The 21,144-nt window shown below is 40.2% G+C and overlaps 1 protein-coding gene across 1 annotated transcript in view; it reads left to right on the top strand.

Moving 5' to 3' along the window:
• Positions 1-555: 555 nt before the first annotated feature.
• The window catches only part of APMAP (adipocyte plasma membrane associated protein), a 31,613-nt gene continuing 11,024 nt past the window's right edge, over positions 556-21,144 (top strand). Inside the window, exons 1-4 of the mRNA XM_020794740.3 lie at positions 556-763; positions 6,363-6,479; positions 12,322-12,437; positions 18,953-19,045. Of these exons, the coding sequence (XP_020650399.2) occupies positions 672-763; positions 6,363-6,479; positions 12,322-12,437; positions 18,953-19,045 (418 nt within the window). The 5' untranslated portion in view covers positions 556-671. The remainder of the gene's footprint in view (positions 764-6,362; positions 6,480-12,321; positions 12,438-18,952; positions 19,046-21,144) is intronic.

Genomic DNA, 21,144 nt, shown 5'->3' with positions numbered 1-21,144 from the left:
ACCCCTGTGTGATTGGCAGCCGGTCCAGGCCCTCCTCCCAAGGGGGGCTCACCTTGCCAAGGGATTGGGGGGGGGGGGAAGGAGTGAGTGAGTGAGAGAGAGAACACCCCCACTTGGCCAGCTTCTGCTTCGGCCATCACCGCTCCATTGCTAAGTCCTGGGGGTTTTTTTGGCGGGGGGGGGGGAGAGAAAAGGACTTGTATCTGTGACTCTGTGGAGCAGCTAACCTGATCTCGGCCAGCGACGTCATTTTTCCAAAAATAAATAAATAAATAAATAAATAAATAAATAAATAAATAAAGGAGAGAGCGAGAGAAAATCAACCACCCACCCTCTGCGCCAGGTCCTCGTAGGTCTACAGTACGCACAGCATTGTGGAAAATAAAAAGCCGGGGAGGGGGCGTAATGAAGACGGTTTGGGCAGCGCCACGAGGAGGGGGCGTGACCCCGTGATGCCCTCTGGGGTGGGCGTTGGGAAAGGGAGGGAGAGGCTCTGCTGAGGCAAGCCATTGGCCACCCTGCAGAAGGAGGCGGAGCTGCACCGAGACGGCGCGCGGCGCGGTGGGCGGAGCTCCGCGCGCGGCGTTGGGGGAAAGCAGGGCTGCTGTGGTGGGAGCGTGCGCGCGCGCCCCCTTCGCCTGTCATCGAGCCGAGGAGCCCGTCAGGCCAAGATGAATGAGGCCGAAGGCTTGCGGCAGCGGCGCTCTGTCCGGCCGCAGGTGATTACCGAGGATAGCAACGCGCAGGAGACCAAGAGCGGCAGGTCTGGACTGGGCGGTGGGTGGGTGGGTTGTCTTTTTGTGTCTTCGTCCGTTCGTTCTTCCAGTTGCTTCCCCCTCCCCGGGGCCCCTGAGGGGAGCGGAGCCCCGCCTGGGTCCCTTAAAACGGGAAGTCGCTCGCCTTTCCCTTAGAAGTCGAGCGTGAGGGGACGAAACGGGCGGTTTGAGTCCGTGAGGGAGTTGGTTTGGGCGCGCATGGGGTGGGGGGTCCCTTCTTTCTCCCTCATTTTTCAATTCCCCATCGCTCTGGGGCAGAAGCCTTGAAGAGGGGGAGGCCTGAAGGGAGGGTGCTGGGGGTTGAGTTGGCCTGAGGTAAAAAGAGGTGCCCTCAGGGTTTCAAATGAGGCTTTCCTGGGCGTTCAAGCCTGTTTGGAAGGCCTCTCTCTTATTTATTAATATTTAATCTTCATATATTGGATAATGAGGTGTGGGGTATGTTTTTTGTCCTATCAAGATACTAAAGAAAAAGTGTAATACTAACATGGTATACTGAGTCTTTTGCCACCCTTGTTTGCCTTTCTTTTCAGTATACCTTTGAGTATGTTGCTATCGGTGTGTATGCACACACATACACCGGCGGTTGTGCGCCTGCACAGGAAACTCCTGCCAACTGAAGATAAGATTGTGTGCTGGCAAGGAAATGGGCTCTAGTTACAGACAGCATATGCTATTATAAATCTGTCATTCTATAAGATGCCACAAGACTTAACACAGGTAGAAGAGAGAGGGCGGGGGAAAGAAGCTGTCTCTAGATAGTGAGGTACTTGGACACACAAACTGAGCTCTTAAAAATACTACTACTATCCAGGCCTATAAATCTTGAGTGGGGGGAATCCTTACTGGTGCTGTACAAACAGAAACAATAACTTATGATAAAGTCAATAAAACAACAGTAATAAAATTGTGGTAGATGGCCTGAAACAGAAATGTCTCTCCATCCCAACCAGTAGTAGCTGCGTCTGGGCAGCAGAGGTGGTGTAATGTGTAAATACTCAAATCTCTCCTTGTGCTTAGAGCTCTGGTGTTGCAATTGCATTCCAACAGTTAGATTTGTTCACAATTTATGAAAAGGAGGCATTTCAAAACTGGTAATAGTTAACTAGGCAAGAGGTTAGTAGAGGAAAATTCAAAGCTTTTTATGACATTGAGAGATTCCTCATCTCTGTTCAAGTAGGCCAGTGGTTCCAAACCTTGGGTAACTCAAGTATTATTGGACTGCAGTTCTCAGAAATCTCCGCCAGCACAGTTGGTGATGAAGGCTTCTGGCAATTGCAGTCTTCTGGTTCACCTTTCAGTTTTGTTTAGTAATGCAAATCTGATCCTTATGTGGACTTTAACATAAGGATCAGATTTGCATTACTAAACAAAATTGAACTGTGAACCAGAATGGAATGCTAAAGTAGGGAGTCAAGAGATAAAAGGAACAACAATTAAGTTTGGCTTTGGAGTTCAAAACGAAGAAGTGCAAAGGCTAATAGAATTTTGTCAAGAGAACAAGCATGTCATCACAAATACTCTTTTCCAACAACACAACTAACTCTACACATGGACATCACCAGATGGGCAACACCTAAATCAGATTGATTATGGTCTCTGCAGCCAAAGATGGAGAAGCTCTATAAAGTCAGCAAAAACAAGACCTGGAGCTGATTGTGGCTCTGATCATCAGCTTCTTATAGCAAAACTAAAGCTTAAGCTAAAAGTAGGAAAAACCACTGGCTAGTCATGTATAATCTAAACCAGATCCTTTATGAATACAGTGGAAGTGAAGAACAGATTTAAGGAACTAGATTTGGTGGACAGAGTGCCTGAAGAACTATGGATGAAGACTCGTAACGTTGTACAGGAGGCAGCAACAAAAACCATCCCAAAGAAAAGGAAATACAAGAAAGCAAAGTGGCTGTCCAACGAGGCCTTACAAACAGTAGAGAAGGGAAACAAAATGGAAGGGAGATAGGGAAAGTTACAGAAAACTGAATGCAGACTTCCAAAGAATAGCAAGGAGAGACAAGAGGGCTCTCTTAAATGAACAGTACAAAGATATAGAGGAAAAGAACAGAAAGGGAAAAACCAAAGATCTGTTCAAGAAAATTGGAGATATTAGAGGAACATTTTGTGCAAAGATGGACATGTATGTGGACCAAGAACTCCCAGAAGTACAAGCTGGATTCCGAAGGGGCAGAGGAACTAAAGACCAAATTGCTAACATGCGCCGGATTATGGAGAAAGCCAGAGAGTTCCAGGAAAACATCTACTTCTGCTTCATTGACTATGCAAAAGCCTTTGACTATGTGGACCACAGCAAACTATGGCAAGTTCTTAAAGAAATGGGAGTGCCTGACCACCTTATCTATCTCCTGAGAAACCTATACGTGGAACAGGAAGCAACCGTTAGAACTGGATATGGAAACACTGATTGGTTCACAAGGCTGTATATTGTCCCCCTGCTTATTTAACTTATATGCAGAATACATCATGCGAAAGTCTGGGTCTGGACTGGATGAATCCCTAGCCGGAATTAAGATTGCCAGAATAAATATCAACAACCTCAGATATGCAGATGATACCACTCTGGTGGCAGAAAGTGAGGAGGAATTAAATTTTTGTTTCTTGTGTTTTCTCCCATTTTGGATCATTGTGTTTTTTAGTAATATATTGTCATGATTTTAAACTGTAAATTGTTACGTGATATGTTGTTACCCGCCCAGAGCAGTCTATATGACTAGATGGACAGGCTATAAACAAACAAACAAACAAATAAATAAATAAAGAACCTCTTAATGAGGGTGAAAGAGGAGGGTGCAAAAAATGGTCCGAAGCGCAACATCAAAAAAACCAAGATCACAGCCACTGGACCCATCACCTCCTGGCAAATAGGAGGGGAAGATATGGAGGCAGTGACAGATTTTACTTTCTTGGGCTCCATGATAACTGCAGATGGTGGCAGCAGCCACAAATTAAAAGACTCCTGCTTGGTGGGAGGAAAGCAATGACAAACCTGCTAGACAGCATCTGAAAGGAAAGGAAAGTGTGAAAGCAAGAGGAGGAGGGGACAACAGAGGACGAGATGGTTGGACAGTGTCATCAAAGCATAGGCATCCTTCAGTCCCAAGAGACTATGGTAAAGTGCTCTGTATGGAGGACTTGGAACAGCGTCTAGTGTTTTGATGCTGTATGCGAAGCTGGAGTGTCCTCTCCAAGGCACGAACCCTGGGTAAAATAGAATGGAGGATCAACTGTTACCCAACCAGCATATCCCCCCTCTCCACGTCACTGAAATAGTCCAATGGAAAGGCAAGATCCAATACAACTGGTTTCAGTGATGTCACAGGAGTTGACAAAATGACACAAACTGCCTCCGGGACTCCGGCTCCGGATTTTGCCTTGAGGTTGAATCCTGAAGCCTTTTCCATCAGTGGATAAGGCCACAAGGCAGTGGAAGTTTGAAATTGGAGTTTTCCTTCTCCTAGATGGGCTGCCTTCCTGGGCTAACAAGTCCCACCTACCCGGCCTGTTCCCTCATGGCATGGACGGCAGTGGCAGCGCGTCAGTGGGGTTTTGAAATCAGAGTTTTCCTTCTCCTAGATGGGCTGTCTTCCAGGGCTGAATGAGTCCCATGTTGTTCATGGGAATTATGGATCAGCGTTTCATGTTTTCCTTTCCAGAATGGTGGCTGCTCTAAGTGGGATGGTTCCCTAATTCAGAAATTAGGGAAACAGCCTGTGATGAGACTGCTCACTGGAAGGACAGATCCGGAAGCTGAGGCTCCAATACTTTGGTCATCTCATGAGAAGAGAAGATTCCCTGGAAAAGCCCCTGATGTTGGGAAAGTGTGAAGGCAAGAGGAGAAGGGGACGATAGAGGATGAGATGGTTGGACAGTGTCATTGAAGCTACCAACATGAATGTGACCCAACTCCGGGAGGTAGTGGAAGACAGGAGGGCCTGGCGTGCTCTGGTCTATGGGGTCACAAAGAATCGGACATGACTTAACGACTAAACAATGCAAATATGATCCTTATGTGGACTTTAAAATCACCAGGAATTATATTTTGACACTAATATTCTTTTAGTGGTCTTTTTCAGCTTTACTCTAACGTTGGATATTAACAGTTCATGCTCAGTACCACAGTCTGCTCCTGGTCTTGTTTTGACAGTGAGGATACAGCTCCTCCATCTCCTGCTTCCAATTACATAAGTACATAATCTGTTTGATTTCTGTATTGAAAATTTGGTAATGTCCATGTGTACAGCTATCTGTTTGGTTACTTGAAGCATTATTTATGATAGATTGCTATCTTCACACAACTCTGAGTTGTTCTCTTGCTTCATTTTTCCCCCTTGGCCAATTTATTTTGCAGCATTTAGTTCTGTGTTGTCCCCCAGTTTTGTATTCCATTCACCTATCATTATAAGCATCTCTTGTATTGGTGTGTGATCAATTTATTCTGGTTGCTTGCATAAAAGCTTTCAATTTCATCACCTTCAACACTGGTAGATAACTTGAATGATGGTTATATTGATAGGTTTTCCATGGAGTCTGAGTGATACCATATTTTTATAAGACTTTGCATTATAGCCCCTAACTGCCTGTTCTACATCTTGCTTCAATATTAGAGCCACTCAATTTATTCTGCTTTTGCCATTCTCAGAGTAGAACAATCTGTAGTTGTCTGACTGAGAGCATCCCATTCCAGTCTAATTCATTGACACTAAGTACTGAGGTTTACCATTGCAGTACTAACCAATGTTAGCTTGAGTGTCACCTCCATTGCCGCTTCTGCCGGTGTCACCTTCAGCTATTACTGCTGCTCAGTAGCTGCCTTGAAGTAAGTAGCTGAGGGTGGATGCATCTTAGTCTGGTGTTTTAGCTGTGACCATTCTGTCTTGGGTGACCCTGCTCGGAGGCCAGACTCATAATGAAATCTGGACTCCTGACAGTATTACCTTCAGCTTCACTGATACACTCTAACCCCTTCACCATGTTAAAGTGTGCATCCAAGAAGGGGTGAGAGTTATATAGCACATAGTAATGTTGATTGCATCCTGATACTCAAAAGATTAAGAGTTGACCTACCTGTTAAATGGGCATAGTATACTCTGTGAGGCTGTATTATACAGAATGCAGATGGGAGATCTTTATTAAATGTTTGTGGAAAACTGATATATAGGGAGGAGAAATGTGCTATATTTTTCCTAGGCATCCTATCTTGTGTCTACTGGGATTATTTCTACACAGGAATCCTTTGATGTGTTGTTTTTTCCGCTGGTACTTTCTACAATTGCCAGAAGGCTGTATTATGTATAGAATGTATTGCTCATTCCTGAGTTCATTGATTTAAAGTAATTAGTTTGGAATGTTTTATCTTGTAACTCTCTAAAATAACATCTTTCTTTATACATCATGCTTATCTAGAAAGCAAATATAAATGCATTCCTGGTGCATATTTGTATAATTTGCTTTACCCATTGATAAAATGTTGTAATCTTGGCCTAAAATTGGCAGGTTTTTTTTTAAAATAAGCAAACCTGCAATGATACACTAAAACTTTAACATCTATGTTCTGTGTTTTTTTTACTGCAGTACTTACAGCAACAAAGTATTCCGTGTGACTTTCATGACTCTGGCTGTATCACTAATTATTCCCTTGTTTGGAGCAATAGTCCTTCTGGAATGCCCCATAGACCCTCAGCCTATCAGGTGAGCATTTGCATGAACTTAAATTTCATATGAACCTCGTGAGTTGAAATGTTTCACTGAAAACATCACTATGTTGTTAAAAGGATACAAATTATTCCAGCTGTAAAACAATTGCATTTCTTTCTAGACTAGACAGTCTGAAGAGAAAGATCAGCGAGGCAAAACCGAGTACTGCCATAATCTTCTTATCTATACAGCTTTCTTGGATTAATTACTGGAAACTGATCAGAAATCATTGCTAGGCCAGGAGACATTCCATAATTTGTGGAAGATAGAGGTGGCTTGGCAGTTACACTCTTCTGGACTTGGGCCTGCTGCCAAATTTTGTCTCGGCTATGCAGGCCTTCATGGAACTCCAGCCTATGCCTTCTGTGGATGCCAGCACAGCCGTGTGAGAGGGAAAGACAGCACTGGTTTTCTTTTAATAGTCTTGGGAGCCTCCATCTTAATCATCCTTTCTGTGGTGTTGCTAGATAAACTTTTGAACTTGATTTTGAACAGTTGGGGAGCACCAATTCCATCATATGTGTTTTCATCCTGTGTTTTAACACTGCCCATTCACAAGAGTATTACATGCTGCAGTATCACCATTCTTTATGGGATGTTGCATGTTGTTGGGAAATGTATGTGAACTAGAAGGAAGTTCCACTGCTGGGTAATCTACTTGTCATGCATGACAAGTCCAGCTTTGGAGGGGTGGGAAAGCCTATAGTACTTGTTTTTACACAGCATAGAAGGGTGCAAAAGGGAAGGAGAAGGGAAAAAAGCAGTTCTTTTATAACTGATAGCATAACAAGTGATTTTTACATTAAAAAGAATCGGTCTTAACCTGTGTTAAAGCTTTCAACAATACCAAACATTATATAAGCAATAACGTCTATCAGAGTTTACAGATTTCCCTTATAATGCTATTCTAATCAGTTGATAATTATCTTTATTGCTTTGTGCTATATATTTATTCCTGGACTCAGATGCTGCATTTTAGTATTGATTTATTGCATTTTTTAAGTTGTAAACCATCTAATGAATGCTAAATAGCATTCAAGGGTGGGTTGTGCATTTTAGAAATAAAAATTGAGGTTGAATTCTTGCTCCAGAATGCAGAAATTGGCCATGAAAAGCCTAGTACAGTATATCAATGTTTGTTTTGCTGAATTGGCTACCTTTTTAGTTCTGAACCAGTGCTGGTATCGATTATGAAAGTCTTAAATTGATTGGATCTAACATAATTTAGGGAATATTTCACTGAGAGGAAAGCATGAAATGCATCAGAAAATATGTATGAATGTGATTATAGAGACAAACACAAGTCTGCAGTGGCAGGAGGCTGGATATGATGACACAGTATCTCTTCTAGCTCTGTGAGTCTAAGTGAGTGTAATCTGCTTCAATTCTTGAAGCAGTCCAAATTGGGGCTAAATTCTCAAAAGAACATATATAATGGTATCTCTCATGTTAGATGCGGTTCTTTTTCTTCCTGTTGTAAACTTGATACTCTGTTGTGTAACATAGTACTCTGTTTCTGCTGTAGCAATGTACCATAGTATTGATAATTTATTTTGTCTTAATGCCTGGGTGTTCTTATAGGGCATGTAGGTAACAAGAGATTTGACATGAGCTGAGACCATCATGGGGAGAATTGGTAGGAGCTATAGATTACATGTTGTGGATGTTTAAAACTTGGGAAGAAAAATCTGAACCATTTTTATGTATCCTTAAAACCTCAATTTCATATTGCCTTATGCACTGGGTTCACTTTTAGTCCATTTAGCTTAGCTTGCATTATCCTAACAGTACAGGATAGGATTAAAGATTGCAAAGCAAACTAAAAACAGGGAAATAACTGCGACAACCAACAATATCCATTGCAAGGTAACTACATTCTGTCATCTTAAGCTGCCTAAGTATTCCATTTCATCTAGGTAAGAGATTTATTTTTTATCCCAAGCTGCTGGGTAGTTTGTTGATTATCCAGTTTTCCTGATGATTGAATTATATTTTTCAAAGTAATCACCATGTCTTTGTTGGGATTATCTGTTTCTGGAAGAGAGTACATTGAAATAAGCTTGTTTTAAAAGAGTTTTGAACAAGGTATTCAAAGATGGTTGTTGAAAGAGAACTGGACCAAAATGTCAGAAAATTGATAAATATATTGAGACTGAAATGTTGAAACTGAAGGTTGCATTGAAACTTAATGGAACGTTGGAACTGAATATATAATTAACCAAGACTGAAGAGCGCCGGGCTCAGGACTGAGCCTTGAGGTACCCCACTTGTTACCTTTAACTGGGAGGAGGTAACAAGGTATTTCAACTTGAGATTTTTTATTACACTAATATGCCTATATTCTTGTAATAATAATAATAATAATAATAATAATAATAATATAATTTATTGTCATTGTAAGTATATACACAGTATATCATACAACGAAATTCACAGACACCCAGAGACCAGACACATGCACACACATAACATTCCCCAAACACTCCCCACCCACTAGAAATCCCCCACTAAAAATACAAACATCTACACCTCAGGCCAAGTAACACAGTCCAACTAATTATTCACTACTGGTGGTCTTTAAGCTCATTATTAATTGCAATTATAGCTCTAGGATAAAAACTATTTAGAAAACGTGTGGTCCGAGTCTTAATTGTTCTATATCTTCTGCCAGACGGTAACAGTTCAAAAAAGTTATAAGCAGGATGGGAAGAGTCTCTCAGGATGCTGTGTGACTTCTTCAGACAGCGGGATGTGAAGATGTCATCCAGGGTTGGTAGCTGGAGCCCGATGATATTCTGGGCAATTTTAATGGTTCTCTGTAGAGCTTTTTTGTCCGCTACAGAGCTACTCCCAAACCATGCCAGAATGCCATAAGTTAGGACGCTCTCAATGGTGCTACGGTAGTAGGACAGAAGTAAATGCTGTGATAAATTTAACTTCCCAAGCATTCTCAGGAAATACAGCCTCTTCTGTGCCTTCTTTATTAGCATGTTGGCATTTATAGTCCATGAGAGGTCCTCTGAGATGTAAGTACCCAGAAATTTAAAACTACCAACTCTCTCCACTTCCTCACCGTTTATGTACAGTGGTAAATGTACATTTCTCTTCCTCCTAAAATCAATTATGAGTTCTTTCGTTTTTTTGATGTTAAGTGTGAGATTATTTTCTTTACACCATAGTATCAATCTTTGTACTTCCTTTCTATAAGCAGACTCATTGTTCTTATTTATGAGTCCCACCACTGTCGTATCATCCGCAAATTTAATAATTGCATTGGTGTTATATAGTGGGGTGCAATCATGTGTGTACAGGGAATAGAGGAAGGGACTTAGCACGCAGCCCTGGGGAGCTCCTGTACTTAGTACCAGGGTAGAAGAATGGTGGGATCCCATCCTTACTGACTGTGGCCTATCTGTCAGAAAATCCTTTATCCACACGCAGATCTTCTGAGGTAATCCCAGGTTGATCATTTTTAAAAACAACCTATTTGGTAGAATGGTGTTAAAAGCAGAGCTATAATCCACAAACAACAGCCTCGCATAAGTTCCCTGTTGTTCTAAGTGGCTCAATACAGTATGGAGTACGATGGACACAGCATCATCAGTAGATCTATTTCTCCTGTATGCAAATTGCCATGGATCCAAAGAAGGTGGAAGACTAGCCTTAATGTAATCCAGCACCAATCTCTCAAAACATTTCATAATAACAGATGTTAAAGCTACTGGTCTATAATCATTGGGAGATACCACAGCTGACTGCTTCGGGACTGGCACTATAATAGATGTCTTCAGGCAAGTGGGGACAGAACACTGCAACAAGGATAGATTGAAAATATCCGTAAAAACTCCAGCTAATTCTGCAGCACAGCCCCTAACAACTCGTCCCATGATTCCATCTGGTCCAGCTGCCTTTCGAATATTAATATTCTGGAAAGCGCGTCTCACATCTGAAATCTGCAGTACTAGTGGTTGTCTGTCGATGGTAGATTCTAATGATGTATTATGGACAGTAGGTGCTGGAATAATGGTTGTTCCTGTTTCCACCTCAAAACGGCTGAAAAATTGATTTAACTGCTCAGCCAAAAAATCACTGCTGCTACACAGACTGTTTTTGTTACTCTGACCAGTGATTTGTCTTAGGCCGTGCCACACTTGGCGAGTGTCAGAACTTTCAAGGTGTTGTTCAATTCTCTGGCTGTACATAGCTTTGGCATCCCTAATGCCCCTTTTCAGTTTAGCTCTGGCCTCTCTATACTGTAGTTCATCACCAGAATGAAAAGCAGCATTTCTGGCTTTTAATAAAAGGCGCACTTCTCTATTTAGCCAAGGCTTGTTGTTAGAAAACACTCGTACTTGTCTTGTTGTAGCAATAACATCGATGCAGCTTTTGATATAAAACAGTACTGTCGAGGCATAAGTATCAACATTGTCCTCCTCAAACAGTGTCCAATCAGTGCTCCTAAAGCAATCTTGAAGTTGCTCAGTTGCATCCACTGGCCACACTTGTATTTCTCTAATTGATGGTCTGATTCTTTTAACAAGGGGTCTGTACGATGGAATCAAAAAAAGAGATATATGATCTGACTGTCCCAAGCTAGGCAATGGCTTCGTCTTATATCCATGCATGATGTTACAATATACCTGATCCAAGGTATTTTCCCCTCTAGTGGGACAGTCCACATACTGATAAAAGTTAGGGAGGACGGTCTTTAAATTGGCTTGATTGAAATCACCTGCTACCACCAGCACTCCATCTGGGTAGGCCTGCTGCTGTTTGCTGATAGCAGTTAACAAACAACTCAAAGCTGTGGTTGTGTTAGCATCAGGAGGTATATATATTGCTGTTATTATAACAACATTAAACTCACGAGGCAGGTAAAAGGGGCGGCATTTCACTGCCAAATACTCCAAATCAGGAGAACAGTGAATGTCCATTATTTTAACATCTGTGCTCCAATTATCGTTTGTGTAAACACAAACCCCTCCACCTCTGCTCTTCCCAGATTCAATAGACCTGTCTGCTCGATGTACTCTGCGTCCTTGTAGTTCAATTACCTCCCCTGGGATGGAAGAATCAAGCCATGTCTCTGTAAAGATCATAACGCAACAGTCTCGAATATTTTTCTGTAGGGAGATAGTAAGTTCCAACTCCTCAATCTTGTTGGGTAGAGATCTAACATTTGAGACAAAAAGACTTGGCAATGCAGGCTTGTGAGGATTTTTGCCTAACCTCACTCGTAGACCAGCCCTGCAACCTCTTTTCTGCTTGCGTTTTCTCCGTGTTCTTTTCTTCCTGACAGGGAGAGCGGGAGGAGTAACCCCCCGATATGCAGGCCGTCTTAAAAGCTCAGCTGGGATGTTGTAAGTTGAGACCCTCGATTCAAAAATAGAGGCTAGTTTTAAGTTTATTTGGGTTCCGCAAGTATATTGAACATGGGCCCCTGTTGCAGTGGTTCTTTGATTGCATTTTGGTTGTCCATGTAAAATGTGACTATCTGGTTACGATGTGTAGCTGTGGTCTTCAATTCATTGGAATAGTTCCCATGCATCAAGAATGGTATCATACTAACTTGTAACCAATGTTTCAATTGTGAATGGCTTCTGGACCTTCTGTCCAAACTTAGGCCAAAAAAGATGCTTTAGCTGTAAGCTGATGCAGGGTGTTACTACACGTGAATGTGTTAGATTAAACATTTAACACTGAAGAAAATACATGATGGTACTTTAAAAAATGTCTGATGCTTGCAGCTTAGTTGGCTGACTGAAAAAATGTGATTCCGTAGTGCTTGTCTCTTAACATACTTGGAAATGTGCTGATAAAATAATCTCTTTTCTAGCTTCAAAGAACCTCCTCTCCTCACTGGGGCATTAGAGCCAAACATTAAGCTTCGACAAGCAGAAAGGCTGTTTGAAAACCAGCTTGTTGGGCCAGAATCTATTGCAAATATTGGTGGTAAGTATGTGAATCAGCTGGGAATTTTAAGTGCCTGTTTAATAGTCACTTTACAGTTAAAGACTTTTAAACATGTAGGGTCTTTAAGAGATTAACTATAAAGTTTTCCATTCTCTTGGGCCATAGACATGGGCACCCATATTTAAAGCTTCATAGCCTTCCCAACCTCATATCCTCCAGAAGATTTGGATGACAACTACCATCATCATTGCTTCTTGTTCCTGCTGAGACTGTTGGCTATTGTGGTCAAAAACATCTGAGAGGAAAGAGTTTTGGGAAGGCAGTCCTTGTTGTTGTTGTTATGTGCCATCAGTGGCCTCCAACGTATGGTGACCCGATGAATCAGTGACCTCCAAAATGTTCTGCCCTCAACATCCCTGCTGCCCCAGCTTTTTCCCAAATGTTTTAAAGAAAGAATAATTTCCCCACAACTCTTTTGTTAAATTAAAGTTATATTCGTTGTGTTGATAATATATAAATCATGATGCAGTGGGCTTCTCAAAGAATTATACCATATTTGAGAGATGGAATAAAATGATTACTGAAATGTTGCACTGTATGTAAATTTATTCCTTTGTAGTTTAAGATGGGTGGGAAATTTTCCATAGACAAGTGAACCTAAGAAGTTGCATTACTCTGAGCCAAATTGTAGGTTCATTTGCTTGGTGTTGTCTGTATTGAATGTGATTGGCTCTCTATTTATGTAGCTATGTATTTATGCATTTGATTTGATTTATATATAATCCCTCTAGTGAACACACAACTCTGGACAGTTTGCAAATTAAAAACACAGAATCCCACATGATCCCAATAGCTATACATCAATATAATGCCCGGATCAAATGTAGCCAGGCACCCTCCCTATTTTTTAGGAAATTGTCATAGCCTTATATAGAAATGTGAATTAAATTGTTTAGTTTAATTGCGAATGTCAGCAAATGTTTGTATCCCTGCATCTTTAGTTTTAAAGCAAATAAAGATGGAATATCTGTGCTTCTGAATCTTAAAAAAATTAAATAGCTGAATGGGCAGTAAACTTAATGTTTGTTCTTGTTGACATAACTCTAAAGTGAAGACCTAATTTCATTTTACTTTACCAAGCAATTTTCCAAGTTATAAGGATGTTGGTTCCTGCATTGAGCAGGGTGTTGGATTTGATAGTCTTATAGGCCCTTTCTAATTCAGTTATTCTATTATTGTACTTGATTTATTTTGTCATATTTTACATATTTCCTGTATATTACAGTTCCAGTCAGTGGATAGTCAGCTTCATTGCTTTGTGCTACATACTGTATTTATCCTTAGACTCAGATGTTGCATTATACTGCTGTTTTATTGCATTTTTAATGTTGTAAATCATCTGAAGAATGGTAAATAGCATGGGAGGATGGGGTGTGCATTTTAAAAATAATTAAATTGGAGGTTGAATTTCTGCTCCAGAATGCAGGAATTGGCCATGCGAGCTGAGCATATCAATGTTTGCTTTGCTGAAGTGGCCGCCTTTGTGGTTCTGAGGACCAGTGTTGGTATCGATTATGAAAGTCTTAGATGGATTAACTCTTAGGCAATATTTTTTCCAGGATAGACATCTACATTTTGATAAACAGTTCACTTGTTTGTTTATTAATTACCTGTTAATTCAGAACTCACATGTGTAATTAAGTGCACAAGGCAGTGTATTATCTGGTGGCCCCACAACATGGATAGCTGCAAGATGCATTTGATTTAAATCAAATTCATTTAAATCACCATTTAAATCACAATTTAAATTTTAAAAATTGGATCTTTTGACAAAAATCAGGTAGGTATCCAGTCATAATGGCACCTGGTGCATACAGCAAGACATATTTATACATATAGCCTTGGTACACCTTATTTACAGTATTCAGCAGTTCCACATTTTTGCTGACCCTCGATGGGACAAGCATCAGTTATCTAAAAATGCCATGAAACCAAAAATATATGTATTTTGGAGTCATACTTCATTTCTTGCCAACTGCCTTCTTCTCTCTTGGATGGCCCTGTCAACTTTTTTTTTCAGGTGCTTCTGCTGACAGGGCCTGTTTTTATGAACCAAAGTTTTATGCCTTTGCTTTGGGCCTGGCCTATGATTTTCTTAATATATTCCAGAATGATCCCATAGCAGATACATACGGTGGATATAGAAAGTTTACACACCCCTGTTAAAATGTCAAGTGTCTGTGATGTAAAAAAATGAGACAAAGAACTTTTTCTACCTTTAATGAGACTTGTGAACTGTACAACTCAGTTGAACAACAAACTGAAATCTTTCAGGTGAAGGGAAGTAAAAAAACCCCTGAAATAATATGGTGTCAGTACACCCCTGCCATCATTTAAAGTGCCTCTGAGGAATCCCAAATAAAGATCAGCTGTGCTAATAGGTCTTTCCTGACATTTTCTTAGTCACATCCTACAGCAGAAGCCATGGTCTGCAGAGAGCTTCCAAAGCATCAGAGGGATCTCATTGTTAAAAGGTAGAAGGGTACAAAATAATTTGCAAGGCATTAGATATACCATGGAACACAGAGAAGACAGACATCAAGTGGAGAAAATATGGCACAACGGTGACATTACCAAGAATTGGACGTCCCTGCAAAATTGATGAAGAGACTATAAGAAAATTGGTCAGGGAGGCTGCCAAGAGGCCTACAACAACATTAAAGGAGTTGCAGGAATATCTGGCAAGTACTGGCTGTATGGTACATGTGACAATAATCTCCCGTATTCTTCATATGTCTGGGCTGCGGGATAGAGTGGCAAGATGGAAGCATGTGGGGAAAAGTGTTATGGTCTGATGAAACCAAGGTTGAATTTTTCAGCCGTAATTCCAAAAGATATATTTGATGCAAAAACAACACTGCAGTCACCAAAAGGACACCATATCCATAGTAAAGCATGGGGCTGGTTTTCTTCAGCTGGGACAGGGACCTTAGTCAAGGTAGAGGGAATTATGAACAATTCCAAATACCAGTCAATATTGGCACAAAACCTTCAGGCCTCTGCTAGAAAGCTGAACGTGAGGAGAAACTTCATCTTTCAGCGTGGCAGTGAGCCAAAGCATACATCCAAATCAACCAGAAGAAGATTAACATTTTGGAATTTCCCAGCCAGAGACCAGACCTTAATCCGATTGAATGTATGTGGGGTGATCTAAAGAGGACTGTGCACAGGAGACACCCTTGCAATCTGACAGATTTGGAGCGTTTTTGCAAAGAATACTGGGCAAATATTGCCAAGTCAAAACATGCCATACTGATAGACTCATACCTAAAAAGGCTGAGTGCTGTAATAAAATCAAAAGGTGCTTCGACAAAGTATTAGTTTAAGGGTGTGCACAAATATGTACCATATTATTTCAGTTTTTTATTTTTACTTCCCTCCCCTTAAAAGATTTCAGTTTGTTGTTCAACTGAGTTGTACAGTTCATAGGTCTCATAAAGGAGGAAAAAGTTCTGAAATGATTTATCTTTGTCTCATTTTTCTACATCACAGACACTTGACATTTGAACAGGTGTGTGAAGTTTTTATATCTACTGTAAATAGTACAAGATACATTTGCAAATTTTCTTCTGCAGGGAAATGAGTTTTTGTTGCTGTTCCTCAGCATTCCTTTTGTTGGCTTTTAATGTTCAGCAGGTTTGAGCACTGTTGAGCAATAGACAGCTTTGTTCCTTCACAAAAGTTTGCTTAGGTTACTGAAGTTGCACAACCAGGCAGCTAGTTACAGGCTGTTGCATATCTGGGTGGTTCATGCCTATGGCTTGTTTAAATAAAGTAGAGAGTAAACTCAAGGTGTTTTCTTGTAAAGTTGTGTCTCAAGAGTTCACCATTGCACAATGTGGTCATAATGATGGAAATGGATTCATTCAAATGCTGGAAGTTGTGCAAGGAATTCTCTTTATGATACAAGAGCTCTTCAGTCCGGATGGAGTAATTCTGTGCAATAGGCCTAGCGCTACTGAAACAGCAAAGAAATGCAGGAACTTTAAGGATTTTTAAAAAGCACAAAGATCTTACTAATTGTAAGATCTGTGATGCATTTATCATCTGATCCCTTCTTCTCTCAAAGTATAAGGCTATCTGTTTTCAATGTATTCTCTGTGTGGGTGTGTTTGAAACTACTGTACTGTATCTGTTCCCATTTGCAAACATTTTGTGGAAGAACTTGTAAAATTTGAAATCTGTGTTCTTTTCCAGTCTTCTAGTCTTTTTTTTCCTGACTAGTATTTTTTTTACCTGGAGTTGACGAAGTCTTTGGTCTGAACTAGAGATGGAGGTATTCACATATGAACATGAATATCTCCCCCACAGGTGCAGATAACGAGGGTCCAGCCCCTTGGGGCCAGACCGACCACTCACAATTCCGCTACTGCTGCTGACTCTGCACTCCCTTCCTGTTGCTCTGGAGTTCGCCATGGATTAGCCACTCTTCAACCTGGCAGAACAGCTCATCATCCCACCTTCTGCCAGGAGTGGCTAATCCATCGTAAGCTCCGGAGCAACAGGGAGTCTGGAGCCCACAGCAGTGGTGGAATTGTGAGTGGTCTGTCTGACCCCCGGGGGTCTGACCCTCATTATCTGCACCTATGGGGGGATATTTGTATTTGAATACGAATACCTCAATCTCTAGTCTAAACTCTAAAAACCCCAAGCAAGTAAAGTAAAAATGCAGTATTGTAAATTGCTTTAAGATTTTGGAAATGAAAGGCAGTATAGAAATGTATCTATGTATCCATGTACAGGGCTTGAAAAAGTTTAGAATGTCTCACCAGTCAGTCAAAAATTTCACCAGTCAGCATGACTGGGCTATAGCCTTGCAATTTATTGGGATTGGGAATCGCTGATTTATACTCTCAGACTTGGATTGCTTTGTTACCTGCGTGCCTGCGGGGTCATGAAGCTTGTATTTTGAATGCCTTTCTTTTGAATGTCTCCAACAAAAATAAAACTGAAATCAAAAGTGCCCAGCCTCTTAAGGAGCCACGGTTCCCTCCCACCCCAGGATGTGTCCTCGTTCAGTTGAAATTGGGAGCAGTGAATCTCCATATTCTCCAGTATGGGACTACTCTACATTCTCCTGCAGAGCTATATGTACTGCTCGAACAGTTTTCCTTTTGTAATGGGAGGGGGCAGGGGAGGACAGGACTGCAGGATTAGAGAGAGAGAGACAGTTGGAGGGGAAGGAGGCAGGAAGGGAACTGTGACTCGTCCAGCAGCATTTTTCACTTGTCACAAATGAGTGGACGAGTGCATTTTTCAAGCCCTGTCCATTTATGTATTCTCATTTGGCCAATTAATTGCTATCCTTTTCTCTCCATTCCCACTGACACTGTTTTGCCATTTGTTGTGCATCTGTTACAAAAGATGCAAACAGAACAGATGCTAATGGGGGCAATGTGACACGAGTTAGACCTTGCCCAGTAATCAAAACTGTGTCTATATTGTATCTTGGGAACCCTGACATGCTGGGATCAAAATCTAGTTGTACGTTTTTATGGTTACATGTCCGTCATGGCAGCTATATGCAACTTTCTTATTGAGAGGCAAAAATACCATCTGCTAAGGAGCAGCCATGGGAGAGAAAGCTAAAGTGTTCATGTCCTGCTTGTGAGTTTCTGACAGTGTAGAAAACAAGATACTTGGCCTTGTTTGTTCCGACTGAGCCATTCTTAATTCTAGGAAGCTATGGTGTTCCTACTTTAACTTACCACTTTAGATATTTTCTTGGTCCATGCAGAAGCAAACTCAAGCAGCTTCACACGATCTAAATATGGTGGTGCTGCCTTCAGAATATGTAAACAGATCTTGCTCCCATTGTTAATGTGTAAGGATCCCTCTAGGTTTTAAGGCTCTGTTTACTAGTAACTATTTGTACCAATGACTAGGCGATAGGTGTGAATATGATTAATAATTTTATTGAATACAATTTATGATCTGTATTATTCCCTTATTCAGCACATCTGCATATACAGTTCCCCATCATCATTAATACTACTAATCTAAATTGCTAGCTTAACCATATAAACAAATTAGCTAGTCACACACTCTTTAGTCATGTACATTGTAGGGGAGTTCTTCCCAGCCTTGGGCCCCCAGAATTCTTGGACTACAACTCACAGAAATCATGGCCAGCACAACTAGTGAAAGCTTTTGGGAGTTTTAGTCCAAGAACATCTGGGGACCCAAAGTTGGGAACCATTGTTGTAGGAGAGAACAGGCTCCTGCCAAACCTTGTAGTGCTACAATGTTCAAAACTAGACCCAGCACAAGTTCGGGACTCGTATATGTAAGTGCAGAGATGGCCACTAAAAAAATTTGACAGTTTAGGCAAGTAAGTTGTCCTTACTTAAGATATGCTGCTGTCTTACTTGAGTGTGTTCACCTAATATTAACCGGTGAGTATCTGCTAGCATGAAGTCGGCATGTTTGTGGAAGAGTAGTGCATGAATCAATACTTCTTACATTCTGATTTTTTCTTAACCCATCCCTTTTAGATGTGTTGTTCACTGGTACTGCTGACGGAAAAATTCTGAAAATTGAAAATGGAGAAATACATATACTAGCCCAACTTGGCCATGGCCCATGTAGTAAGTTATATCTACTTATTTTCTTTTTTGTTTGTTTGTTTTATTGTTTGAAGTGTGCCGTAATTAGCTTGTTAGTGTTTGCATCAGGGTGTATTTGATTTAAATGAAATTAATGTAAATCAAAAAATTTTTTAAAATGATTATTTAAATAAAAATATTTTTTGAATTTAAATTGTGATTTAAATCAGTTTGGTTTTTTAAAAAATCATTGATTTTTATCCACCCGGTTTGCATTTTCTTTGCATATCTTTAAATATGCATGGTAGGTAATTTGTTTAAAGGTACAATGACATATTTATTTCCTAATAGACCAGTTCTAACTGATGTTTATATTGGCACACCATGAAAACAGATTCTCTTCCTTTCAAAGCAGGAAAAAAGTGAATGAGGTGGAGAAGAGGAGAGCCATGTATGCTGCCTTGAATCTTTAAGATACAGTTTTAGTGTGAACTTGCATGTACTATGTCAAAAATATGTTTTGATTTCTTCTAAATTATCTTTCATTTTTAGCTTTCCTTATCTGCTTGAAGTTTTATCTCTTTGCTCCATGTGCTTCTAGAACTTAAACTGATGATGTCCTCCTTCCTCTTCAGGCGTTTTTACTGGGTGGGCTGCAGGGCAGGGATAATTGTGTTGCCATAAAACATGTTCCAGAATCCATACTTAGCCAATACCTATATTAGGTCAGCCAAAAAGGGCAGAAGATGTATTTTTTTAAATCAGGAAAAATGTTAAAAGTAAGCAGGTAGAGAGGAAGGTTGGATTTTAAATCTTTCTGGTGTGCTGTTGTTCCAAGATATAATGGAAAGATGCATAAAAAATTGTTCTGTTTGGGTGATACAATGATCTTAAATTTCTTCTGAAATTTACTGAGAGTTGGAAAATTAGAAACATTTGGTCTTTTACTATGAGGACTCAGATTGTCCTCACAGTGAACTCAAAGCTGCATCTATCCTGTCTGTCTCACGTGGGCTTCTTGGTCAGTAGAAAACAAAGTTATACTTTCCTCGCTGATTGGTTTAGTGTACTGTAGGATGAGGGAGGTATCTCTGCATTGTTTTGCTTGGAAGTGCTTTTCTACAAAGATGGGTGGAAATAACATCTTTTCAGAAAAAGGAGGACCTGAATATATTGCCCAGTGGCTATAGTGTACTACTTCTCAGGCCCTGTGAGTCAATAAATCTAAGAGAAAACTGAAATTTGGCTGTGAGGGGAATTTAACTTCATCTGGAAATAATCAAATACAGTATATGAACAAAGAGAAGGGCTCTGTTATAAAATTGATAATTTAGAAAAAGATAAAATATGTTAAGCTTAATTTTGTGTTGTTACTGGCACTGAAGCTGTTTTTATCAGTTTGCTTACATTTTTTAAAAATGACCAGAAGAGGGCACTGAAAGTCAGTTCTGTGATGTCATTGTTTTGCATATAGCAAGAATAGCGTGTTTTAAAATATTATCAAAAACATTAAAGCTAAGTGAAAATCTAGTGCTAGAGGTTCTTCCATATAAAACAGTTAGATTTTATTCATGAAAGCTTTTATCACAGTAAACCTTTCATGTTTAAAATATTATTTTTCTCCAATGGATTCACGGTTTTCTTTTTGGAACTTGCTCCTAATGTCACAAAAGCAAAGATGAATGTTCATTAAAATCTCTACCACTGCTCTTCTTCTTTTAAATGATAAAAAAGAAAATTACAAACAACAGAAATAAAACTGAAATACAAACTCAGTAATAACTACACACAATACACAATAAACATTTCCCACTCATGCGACGTTCACCCTTGGGACTAGGTAACCAGTAATATCAATGTGTACCCCTTTTCACCCCATTCCTTTCTAGAAATATATTCTATATATTCTTCTGCTGGCATAATGGCCTTTCCCCTTCAAAAAGACATATTCCACATATACATTTCATACATCTTTGAAGTCATTAGACTTTACCATTCCTCTCCTTACTTTCATTTCACATATTAACTTATCATCACTTGCTAAACTCCACATTTCTTTATACCAGTGTTCAAGATTAATTTGTCACTTTTCCATTTATTTGCAAACACTCCCATTGTCTTCCTATGGATTACATTCTAGG

Source organism: Pogona vitticeps, chromosome 1 (genome assembly GCF_051106095.1).
Source record: "Pogona vitticeps strain Pit_001003342236 chromosome 1, PviZW2.1, whole genome shotgun sequence".
Taxonomy (NCBI): domain Eukaryota; kingdom Metazoa; phylum Chordata; class Lepidosauria; order Squamata; family Agamidae; genus Pogona; species Pogona vitticeps.
This window is presented reverse-complemented; position numbering and strand designations above follow the sequence as displayed.